General features: G+C 37.0%; 1 protein-coding gene across 1 annotated transcript in view; it reads left to right on the top strand.

Annotated features, from left to right (window-relative positions):
* The first annotated feature begins 3,647 nt into the window (after positions 1–3,647).
* Positions 3,648–12,616, top strand: part of SLC1A4 (solute carrier family 1 member 4) — a 104,543-nt gene continuing 95,574 nt past the window's right edge. Inside the window, exon 1 of the mRNA XM_053712091.1 lies at positions 3,648–4,307. Coding sequence (XP_053568066.1) covers positions 3,781–4,307 — 527 coding nt within the window. The 5' untranslated portion in view covers positions 3,648–3,780. The remainder of the gene's footprint in view (positions 4,308–12,616) is intronic.

Raw genomic sequence — 12,616 nt, forward strand, 5'->3', positions numbered from 1 at the left:
CACTCATCCGATCTTGCTGCTCTTCGGCTTTTTGACAGCTTTATTGACAAGCTGTCACTAAGCACCCACACTAACTACACTGTTCTACCCCCTATACCGGCACTCCCAGAGCCCCCCGCAACTAAATAAAGTTAGTAACCCCTAAACCGCCGCTCCTAAACCCCGCCGCATCTTTTATAAATGTATTAACCCCTAAACCGCTGCTCCCGGACACCGCCGCCACCTACATTATACCTAGTAACCCCTATCCTGCCCCCCCTATACCACTGATACCTATAATAAAGTTATTAACCCCTATCCTGCGGATCCCGGACCTCGCCGCAACTAAATAAATCGTTTAACCCCTAAACCGCTGCTCCCGGACCCGGCCGCAACCTATATTAAATTTATTAACCCCTAATCTGGCCCCCTACACCGTCGCCACCTATAATACATTTATTAACCCCTATCCTGCCCCCCACACTGCCGCCACTGTAATAAAATGATTAACCCCTAAACCTAAGTCTAACACTAACCCTAACACCCCCCTAACTTAAATATTAATTAAATAAATCTAAATGATATTTCTCTTATTAACTAAATTAATCCTATTTAAAACTAAATACTTACCTTTAAAATAAACCCTAATATAGCTACAATATAAATAATAATTATATTGTAGCTATCTTAGGATTTATTTTTATTTTACAGGCAACTTTCAATTTATTTTAACTAGGTACAATAGCTATTAAATAGTTATTAACTATTTAATAGCTACCTAGTTAAAATAAAGAGAAATTTACTTGTAAAATAAAAACTAACCTAAGTTACAATTACACCTAACACTACACTATACTTAAATAAATTAATCCTATTTAAAACTAAATACTTACCTGTAAAATAAACCCTACGATAGCTACAATGTAATTAATAATTACATTGTAGCTATTTTAGGATTTATATTTATTTTATAGGTAACTTTGTATTTATTTTAGCTAGTTAGAATAGTTATTAAGTAGTTATTAACTATTTAAAAACTACCTAGCTAAAAGAAATACAAAATGACCTGTAAAATAAATCCTAACCTAAGTTACAATTAAACCTAACACTACACTATCATTAAATTACTTAAATAAATTAGCTACAAATAACTACAATTAAATTCAATTAAATAAACTAACTAAAGTACAAAAAATAAAAAAAGCTAAGTTACCAAAAATAAAAAAAATAAGTTACAAACATTTCAAAAATATTACAACAATTTTAAGCTACTTACACCTAATCTAAGCCCCCTAATAAAATAACAAAGCCCCCCAAAATAAAAAAAATGCCCTACCCTATTCTACATTAAAAAGTTACCAGCTCTATTACCTTACCAGCCCTTAAAAGGGCCTTTTGCGGGGCATGCCCCAAAGAAAACAGCTCTTTTGCCTGTAAAATAAAAATACAACCCCCCCAACATTAAAACCCTCCACCCACATACCCCTAATCTAACCCAAACCCCCCTTAAATAAACCTAACACTACCCCCCTGAAGATCATCCTACCTTGAGCCGTCTTCCGCCAGCCGACCACCGATGGAACCGAAGAGGATATCCGGAGCGGCAGAAGTCATCATCCAAGAGGCGCTGAAGAAGTCTTCCATCCGATAGAAGTCTTCATCCATGCGGCGTCTTCAATCTTCATCCATCCAGAGCGGAGCCATCTTCAAACGTGCCGACGCGGAACAGTCCTCTTCTTCCCGACGACTAACGACGAACGAAGGTTCCTTTAAGGGACGTCATCCAAGATGGCGTCCCTTTAATTCCGATTGGCTGATCGGAACAGCCAATAGAATGCGAGCTCAATCTGATTGGCTGATTGGATCAGCCAATCGGATTGAACTACCTTAATTCCGATTTGGGACATGCCCCGCAAAAAGCCCTTTTAAGGGCTGGTAAGGTAATAGAGCTGGTAACTATTTAATGTAGAATAGGGTAAGGATTTTTTTTTATTTTGGGGGTTTTGTTATTTTATTAGGGGGCTTAGATTAGGTGTAAGTAGCTTAAAATTGTCGTAATATTTTTGAAATGTTTGTAACTTATTTTTTTTATTTTTTGTACTTTAGTTAGTTTATTTCATTGAATTTAATTGAAGTAATTTAATGATAGTGTAGTGTTAGGTTTAATTGTAACTTAGGTTAGGATTTATTTTACAGGTAATTTTGTATTTCTTTTAGCTAGGTAGTTATTAAATAGTTTATAACTATTTAATAACTATTCTAACTAGCTAAAATAAATACAAAGTTACCTGTAAAATAAATATAAATCCTAAAATAGCTACAATGTAATTATTAATTACATTGTAGCTATCTTAGGGTTTATTTTACAGGTAAGTATTTAGTTTTAAATAGGAATAATTTATTTAAGTATAGTGTAGTGTTAGGTGTAATTGTAACTTAGGATAGTTTTTATTTTACAGGTAAATTTCTCTTTATTTTAACTAGGTAGCTATTAAATAGTTAATAACTATTTAATAGCTATTGTACCTAGTTAAAATAAATTGAAAGTTGGCCCCATAGGAGAAATAGAGCTTTTACCAAGGATCTGAAAACCTGTTTGCGAATACAGGGAAACAGTCGAAAGTGCGCTAATGTGATTGCACCCAATCAAAAAGTATAGTTTTCAGGCCAAAAAAAAAAAGCTAAAAAATCTGCTGCCGATAGATTAGATTGTACAATAATAAAATGCTCTAAAACATTATAATATTTTTAAACTCCATACCTCTAATAATGGACTGGGTTTGACTATTGCAAAAAATATATAGCAAACAAGGATGTTAATGAATTGCCAGAGTGCAAATATATATATATACTGTAAATACAAGTTGTTTACTCTCATTTTATTTGCTTGAATTGGGTTATTTTATAATGATACTGGCATTGTTGAATTGAAATTCAGAATCATGCACTTCATTTTGTAATTATCTTTTTTGTGTGGGTTTACAAGCTGAAAATTTGTTTTTTGTGGTTGTTATTTAACTAGACCAAATGATTGTTTTTGGAGGGAGGGCAGTGAACTGGCTGGTTCACAGATAGTAGCATATTTTGTAAAATTTATAAATGTTTACTTTTAATGTTTTTGTTTTTTTGCTTATAATACTGTATTTATTTTGTATCAGAACTGGATGTATGATACTGTATTTATTTTGTATCAGAACTGGATGTATGATACTGTATTTTGTATCAGAACTGGATGTTGACGTTTGTAATAATATTAAAAATGTTATTTATATTCTGTTAAACTATCCCTTATATACTTGTCTATAAACAAACTGGAATAGCACAGCAAGAAAAAACACACGCTGTATCCCACAAAGGCAATTACTCTAATAAAAGCATTTTGTTAAACACATTACTCAAACCCCACAAATGCTTCATTATTTCATTGAAGTCAATGCCTGCAGTGTCCCACCCTTTTTTAATACATTTTGTATAAGACTAATGTGGGTTAAAGGCAGATGAGTTGTAGTAGCTAATAGCCAGCAGTGAAGAGGAAGAGAGGGGTCATGAAGCTGTAGACTTGGCACAGACAGGGTGGGCAGGGACAGATATGGAAGGGAGGGGATGAGGAGGGAGGTCTGTTGCATCAGCTAGAGCTGCAGTTCATAAAGGAGCTGTGAGCCCCTGGAGTTAAGCAGAGTGTTTGAAGCTGGATAAAGCACTTAAGTCACTAGGTTGCTGTCTGTGGCAAACGCACGTATTGTGTCCTGCTGCAACTCATTCTTCTCCCCTGCTACACAAAGACAAGGCTTTAGCCTAATTATGGAGAAACCCTGTGAAACTAACGGACACATTGACAGGTACCCAGGCTACACCGTTTGTGAAATAGAGGAGGATGCTGCAGGAGGCAAAGCTACCAAGCAGAGTCCATGTGCCCAGTTCCTCAGGAAGAATGCTATAGTGATCCTCACAGTGTCTGGGGTGCTAGTAGGAGTTGGCTTGGGCACAGCTGTAAGAAGTATGAACCTTACAAAAGCTCAGATAACCTACTTTGCTTTCCCAGGAGAAATGCTATTAAGGATGCTGAAAATGATTATCTTACCCCTTGTGGTCTGCAGCTTGATCTCTGGGGCTGCCAGTCTAGACACCAGGTCCCTTGGCAAGCTCGGTGGCATTGCTGTAGCCTACTTCTTAGTGACCACCCTCATGGCCTCAGGGTTAGCCATAGCACTAGGTTTTATCATCAAACCAGGTGCTGGAGCAGGTGCCCTGAACTCTTATGCCCTGGGTATAAAAGAGACTGTGACTACAAATAAAGAAACTGTAGACTCTTTCTTAGACCTGGCAAGGTAAGCATTCTTCTTTTTATGATTATTATTAGTATCTTTTTTACTATTAATAATAATAATATTATTAATAATAATAATTCCTTCCTAGTTAATATTTGCATTATGTATAATTATCAGTAGTAGTATTAATGTTGCTGTTGTTATTGTTATTATTAGATCTTCCTAGTTAATGTTAGCATTATTTATTAGTAGTAGTATCAGTAAGAGTATAAATGTTATTATAATAATAATAATTATTATTCCTAGTTAATATTTGCAAACATATATTTTTTAGATCCCTATTTTCACTGTGGTGCAGCAATGTTCACTTGTATTGTTCAATATATTTAAATGCAGATGATAAAATATTCCAGAACATCTATCATGTAACACAGGACCATGTGCAGGAGTCTATGAAGTGGAACAAACAGATTAGAATTCTGAAAATCCATAATACTCTCCATTAGTTTGAAATCTCCATGGAGTAGAATTTTAAACTATTAGTTATAAGTTACTGTTCTCATTGTTAGTTAGCATTTTTAAACATTTCTGATTGCATTAAATGACAGTAAACATTAAAAATAGCAACCAAAATGTTTCACTACTGATTTAATTGACTCATTTAAAAAAAAAAAGCATCTGTTTTATCCATCCCTACAGAGAATTGCTAGTCGAGCACTATTGTCTTGTAAGAGTTTAGTATAGGTAGATCTCATCTGATGCAATCCCACCAAAGATTTACATTATCATTGGAGAAAATGAGCGTGCAGACCCTAGTAATTGCTTTACTGTACATAAGAGGTGGGGGACTCATTGCATCAACCTTAGAACCAACTCTTCATTTAACTCCTGAATTTGGATTTTTGGATCTCAAATGAAAAAGAGCAGAATAAAAAAGGAGACAAAAAAATTGCACTTTGTAAGTTAAAGCTATTTTCATGAGATTATTCTAGTTTTTATGGCACATAAAGTAAATATTGATAAACACTCCTCATGCCCATTTTAACATATTGTAAATGTCTTTCAGACAAGTTTGCTTCTTATATACAGCATGAAAATCATAATCATATTTAGGATGCCCCACAGAAGGGTTTTACAATTTTTCTCTTAAAGGGACACTGAACCCAAATTTTCTTTTGTGATGATTCAGATAGAACATGCAATTGTAAGCAACTTTCTAATTTACTCCTATTATCAATTTTTCTTTGTTCTCTTGCTATCTTTATTTGAAAAACAAGGCATCTAAATTATTGTTTGGTTCAGTACCCTGGACAGCACTTATTTATTAGTCGGTTAAATTAATCCACCATTCAACAAGAACAACCCAGGTTGTTCACCAAAAATGGGCCGGCATCTAAACTTACATTCTTGCTTTTCAAATAAAGATACCAAGAGAATGAAGAAATTTTGATAATAGGAGTAAATTAGAAAGTTGCTTACAATTGCATGCTCTATCTAAATCACGAAAGAAAAAATTTGGGTTCAGTGTCCCTTTAAGATAAAAATGAAAGATAAAAAACCAATAAAAAAATGCAACTGTATGTTTAGTCTTTTTTTTTTTTTTTGCCTATTATGTGCATTTTATACTATATTATATAAAATTATATGTTATGTGTTTTTGACATTAATAAATCATGTCTGACTTCAAGCAGATTAGTTCAGTCAATGGTTACTTTGGCAAATGTATTAAACAGGAAAAATATTTAGAAAAAACACATCTTACATATTGATAAACTTAATATGAATGTACAATTGCACACATGAGCTAAATATAACTTAAAATATTAACATAAAAAGGTGTTTTAAACAAGTTTCAGAGCCTTGCAGTTGTTTGCCTCTCAGTCAAGCTTGTTCACAAGAGCGTACACACCTAAAAGTATGCTCAGAGGTGACACAGGGTTGGCTAAGTCTAAAGCAGCCTTTTTCACACACTTTGGGCTAGATTACCAGTTAAGCGCAAAATATCGCTTCGGCAAAAGCAATATTTGGACTCAACTTACTAATACCAGTGCACGCAAATGTGCGCTGGTATTACAAGTGAGGTGCAATGCAAGTGAAACCTCGCGTTTGCATTGCCCTGAAGCATTGTGCTCACGAGAGAGACACGGCGTGAGAACTAGAACAGCAAAGGGGGTAAGTCATGCAGCGATAGGCAGCAAATATAAATATATATTTTTGTTTATATGTGTATATACACATATTAACACATAAATATATATGTTTATAAGCAAATACATATATAATTACTTGGAACACACATTTCCCATAGACCGCAATGTAATGACCTCACATCCGCCAACTTTAGCCCCGAAAAACTGCTTAGTGCAGTTTTGTTTTTGTTTTTTTTAAATGCTATGTTTAAAAAAATAAGGGACCTCACATGTAATTATGGGGCAATTGGGGGGCATTTAATGTAATGGCTGGTTAATTATCGCAGGCCCGTAAACGGGCAAATTTGCCCATTTGCACGTGCGATAAAATAACACTCCACTTGTAATCTAGCCCTTTGTATAGCAAAGTGTGTTACAGTAGTGTCATGGGACAGTACAGCCACAGAGGGGCTGCATGAAGATCACTTTGTTTCTTAGTTGACAGATTCTTGGTATTTGGGAAATAAACTTCTCTAAACAAGTGATTTTTCAATGACTAAAATTTATAGGTAGCATTGGAGGAAGTGGCAGAGAGTAGCAGAGTAGGGCATAAGATCAGCTCTGAGGCATTGGGGTAGATTTAGCATAGTGTGAGTGGACATAGTACAATGTCCGCTGTCGGCATTTAGCATTGCACCAGCAGTTCTTGTGAACTGCTGGTGCAATGCCGCCCCCTGCAGATTTGTGGCCAATCGGCCGCTAGCAGGGGGTGTCAATAAACCCGATCGTATTCGATCGGGTTGATTTCTGTCCGCAGCCTCAGAGCAGGTGAACAGGTTATGAAGCTGCTTCATAAGTTCTGTTTCCGGCAAGCTCCGTAAATGTTTTTTCTACCATGGATGGTTCGGTTATAAGAAGATAAGATGAAAAAAGATAATTGTTTTTAAAGAGATAGGAAAGTGAAACATTTCAATTTAAGCTTGTTGAAAATTTACTTAGTTATCCTGGTATCCTTTGTTTAAAAGCATACCTAGATAGGAGCACTAATGCACTACTGGGAGCTAGCTGGTTACTGGTGGCTACACAAACATGCCAGTTGTTATTTGCTCGACAGATATGTTAAGTTAGGTCACAGAGTGCATTGCTGCTTTGAAGCTGACTATCCATGTGTATAATATTTTTGCAGGGGCTAAACACGTAGTTATATGCAAGTGTGGGCCCAGCTTAAAAAATAAAAAACGTTGACCTGCCACTGCCTGCACTGATATCATGTGAGTGTGACATGATGCTTCACTAGTGTCTCTGAATACAGGAGTTAGTGTTTCTGTTTTACCCATTAGTATTTATGTATGTGTATGTAGGTGTGTATGTGACTGTGTGTGTATCTATGCATGTACAGTATGTGTGTGTGTATGTGTGTAAGTATGTATGTGACTGTGTGTGTATTTATGCATGTATGTGTGTGTGTGTGTGTGTGTGTATGTATGTGACTGTGTGTGTATTTATGCATGTGTGTGTGTATGTGTGTAAGTATGTATGTGACTGTGTGTGTATTTATGCATGTATGTGTGTGTATGTATGTGACTGTGTGTGTATCTATGCATGCGTGTGTGTGTGTGTAGGTATGTGACTGTGTGTGTATTTATGCATGTATGTATGTGTATGTAAGTATGTATGTGACTGTGTGTGTATTTATGCATGTATGTGTGTGTGTGTGTGTGTGTGTAGGTATGTGACTGTGTGTGTATTTATGCATGTATGTATGTGTATGTAAGTATGTATGTGACTGTGTGTGTATTTATGCATGTATGTGTGTGTGTGTGTGTGTATGTATGTGACTGTGTGTGTATTTATGCATGTGTGTGTGTATGTGTGTAAGTATGTATGTGACTGTGTGTGTATTTATGCATGTATGTGTGTGTATGTATGTGACTGTGTGTGTATCTATGCATGTATGTATGTGTATGTATGTATGTATGTGACTGTGTGTGTATTTATGCATGTGTGTGTGTATGTGTGTATGTTTGTATGTGACTGTGTGTGTATTTATGCATGTATGTGTGTGTATGTATGTGACTGTGTGTGTATCTATGCATGTATGTATGTGTATGTATGTATGTATGTATGTGACTGTGTGTGTATTTATGCATGTGTGTGTGTATGTGTGTAAGTATGTATGTGACTGTGTGTGTATTTATGTATGTATGTGTGTGTGTATGTGTGTAAGTATGTATGTGACTGTGTGTGTATTTATGCATGTATGTGTGTGTGTGTATGTATGTGACTGTGTGTGTATTTATGCATGTGTGTGTGTGTATGTGTGTAAGTATGTATGTGACTGTGTGTGTATTTATGCATGTATGTGTGTGTGTATGTTTGTATGTGACTGTGTGTGTTTTTATGCATGTATATGTGTGTGTATGTTTGTATGTGACTGTGTGTGTTTTTATGCATGTATATGTGTGTGTATGTTTGTGGAACCAGCAAATTACAGACCTTGTTACTACAGCATGGGGGTGGGGGGGTAAACAGTGTCACTATACAGTACCACTATATACAGTACGGGGGGCTAGACCATGTCACAGACCACTGTGGTCCCTGTATAAAGTACTCGGGCGGGTAGGGTCAGGCCAGCCATCTCACAGGCAGATTACAGACTGTGTCACTGACTCACTATATACAGTACTGGTGGGTTGAACAGTGTCACTATATACAGTAATAGGGGGTCAGACCATCTCACAGACTGTGGGCACAGGGTACCTCCTTTTGCATACATGTAATCTGATTCACATTTTTATTCTGTGTTTTAATTATATATATATATATAAAAAAATATATATATCAAATTCACTTTTTTGGGGGGGTGGGCCCTTCTTAGATTCTTGCACCTGGGCCCTGTGGTTTCTAGTTACACCTATGTATGCAAGCAATAGTGCCCCAGATCTTGTGGGATTGTCACATGTTGGGAGGTATTGGGGCTGTCCCTCCTGCAGATTCCCTGATCAGGGCAAATGTCCTTTCATTTTAAAAAGATAAAATATTAAGCTTTAACTTTATCTCATGACCTTCTCTCATGATTTGTGTGCAACCCTTGTGTTTAGTTGAAACATTTTATATCCTGTTAGTTTTATCATGTTTAAGAAATCATTGCAAAATGAAACAGCTCTTTTAGTTGTGGTAGTGATAAGAGTTTTGTCTCATTATGCAGATCACTCAACGGTAATTGACTTCCTACATAGTAAAAGGAATGCTGAGATACTGCATGTGGGGAGCACAGGAAGAGCGCTACATCTAAAAGAAAGAAATTATTTATAGGCTTTGAACAAGGAAAAAAAACCTTATTGCTATATGAGATGTAGTTTTAATCTTCAATATAAAGGGACATTATAGTAATGTCTCTGTTTTATCTAAAATACATTTCACAATATATTGCAGGTGTTGCTTTTGCTTTTTATTTGAGTTTACACGCTCAGCTGCCCTGTGGATCACCTTGAACTGTGTCTACAACACTTACAGCCGTTGCCAGTCTGCCATTCCTGGCAGGGCATTCGATTCATTTATCTGTTCCTCTTATAAATGTCAACTTTTGTGTATTATGTTTATAGCACTGCAGAATCTTTTGGCCCTCTACAAATAAATGATCATAATAATAATAATTAGACGCGTGCAATTCATTATGTGTTAGTTAAACAAATCCTGAATATTTATCCATTTTCAGGAGTTAACTAATGAATAACGAATTGCCACATGTCTAATAATAATAATAATAAATGTGTATTCTAGTCAGTGGAGGCTCCTCTATAGGAGCACTTGAGCACGTGAACCCCCTGACCTGAACCCCCTGACCTGAACTGACCCCTGATGAAAAAAAAAAAAAAAAAAAAAAAGAATGAGAAAATAAATATTTTTTTTTTACATTTTTAAACTTTTTTTGCGGATAAAATAAAAAAATCTTCCATTCTCCACTTCAGTTTTTACTAAAAAACATTAAAATTGCACTTTTTAATTCTTAATAAGGCTGAAAGTGGAGAGGGCTGTATACTTCTATCTAGACTATCGCACATGCTGAGCAGTGCGATAGACAGAATTATAGGCAAAAGCTCTCTCCACTTTCAGCCTGCATTGAGTGCAGTGCCACCTACAGGCCAGCCCATAGCCTTCTTAAGGAGCACAGCTCTTAGTGTGCGAGAGCCAGCTGTCACGTGACACTCGCACCCTAAGAGCTGTGCCTGTGTGTGTGGGAGGAGGAGCATCTCAGGGAAACACAGCGTGGAGATCCAAGATGGTGTCGTTGACAGATTGAGTCAGTAAACTGTGAATGTGACTTATGCGGCAATGCAGCATCAGATTGATCTGGGCTGGGGCCGACTGCTGCAGCCAGAGTTAAGCCGGTGAGTGATTTTCTTTAGGTCGGCGGGAAGGAAGAGCATGACAAGGTAGGAAGAAGTGTTCATTTAATAATTTTTAAATGTTTGGCCAAGTTTTATTACTGTTAGTAATGTCCTAACCACTGCGTGCAGCTGCTTCTTCTCATTAGTGATCCAGGCTGTGTCTGCCGAGTGCTTGTTTTCCTGCTCCCCTTTATTGCTGGCTAACGTTACATCTTTACACAGGAACAAGTTTAATTAACTAGTAACTAAACCACCATGCTGCAGCTGCACTCAGAAACTTCCTAAACACAGATATGCTTTACATACCGTGCTGACTCTGAGCATGGTATAGAAAGCATATCTGTGTTTAGGAAGTTTCTAAGTGCAGCATGGTGGTTTAGTTACTAGTTAATGTTCCTGTGTAAAGATGTAACGTTAGCCAGCAATAAAAGGGAGCAGGAAAACAAGCACTCGGCAGACACAGCCTAGATCCCTGTCCCCAAGGCAGAACACTGATCTCATCGCAGAATCTGTAGTGTGTCTGCAGAAAGACCAGACGTGACTAAAAAAAAAATGCCTGCACTTTTAATGTTTACCTGCAGGTGTCACTGTTCGGTTCCATCTTGGTGTAAATAGTTACTACGTTCCTCTGTTTTCAATTTCTTTTCTCTTCCTGAACTCAAGTGTGGAGGGATTGCAGAAAAGGTCAGTGCTTAAACAGACATTATAATATACAGCCAGGTTTTCTGTGTGCTAAAGTTTTTAATCTATCATGCTATACATGTAAGTCAATTGGTAAACTTATTGGAAGTGTGTGTATATATTTTTTCACAATGCTTTCCCAACCCATGCTGCTTGCTTAGAAACGATCCTCAACCCTGACTTCCCACTCCCTTCTCTGTCTGCGCACCTTCATGCCTTTAGATTATTTGCCTGCCACAATCGCTAGCTGGACCTGATGCAACTCTACTTGTTTCACTAGATGAAGACACTGCTTCACATTCCGGGGCTCCTTGCACAGACCTGCCCCTGCATCAGAACACAGCATGGTGACTCACAAGATATTATATACCGGAGATTAGGTACTGACACAGCATAACAATCTCTGAACTGGTATCCCATTGCTGTGCACTCATGCAGGGGCAGGTCTGTGCAAGGAGCCCTGGAATGTGAAGTATAGTCTTCATCTAGTGAAACAAGTAGAGTTGCTTCAGGTCCGGCTAGCGATCCACAGTAAATTTGTGTGGGCAGGCAAATAATTCAAATTGAGGAAACACATCGCAACTGAACGCTGCTACACTGTAGGGTGTCAAGGAGGCCACGATATAGTCTTCATGATCTAATCTGAGTTTATGACATAGGCAGCTGCTGCATAGAACACACATTGCCGGTCTTCTTTATATGGAGCTGCTCCACACACAGTGTTCTGTCTGGCACCGATAGACATCTGTTTAAATGGAATGGAGGATGGACTGGGGTTACATACATATGCAGTAAAATACTTGGTCTGATTCAAGTATACATTCTGTTTAAATTAATAAAGGTTGTTGCACTGTTTGGACCTATATTTTTCTGCCCAATGCCCATTGCTGTATTTTCTAATGCCTATCTATATGTTGCTGGAGTGCAATGCCAAAAGCACAGCTCAGCCCTTTTTTTGGGGAGTGCCAGCACCATCCAGAATATTTCAGGAGCAGGAAATAAAAAAGTAAAATGTACTAAATGCATTGCTTTTCAAAATTCCTATACATATCTAATTTAGTTAATTAGGGAATGTATTACTGGTATTATATATTATCCATGATTTCAGAGTACACTGGCCCTTTAAAAAAATTATTCTAGGACTCTAGGAGCCAACCAATATACTTAG

The sequence above is a fragment of the Bombina bombina genome, chromosome 4 (genome assembly GCF_027579735.1).
Source record: "Bombina bombina isolate aBomBom1 chromosome 4, aBomBom1.pri, whole genome shotgun sequence".
NCBI classification, from domain to species: domain Eukaryota; kingdom Metazoa; phylum Chordata; class Amphibia; order Anura; family Bombinatoridae; genus Bombina; species Bombina bombina.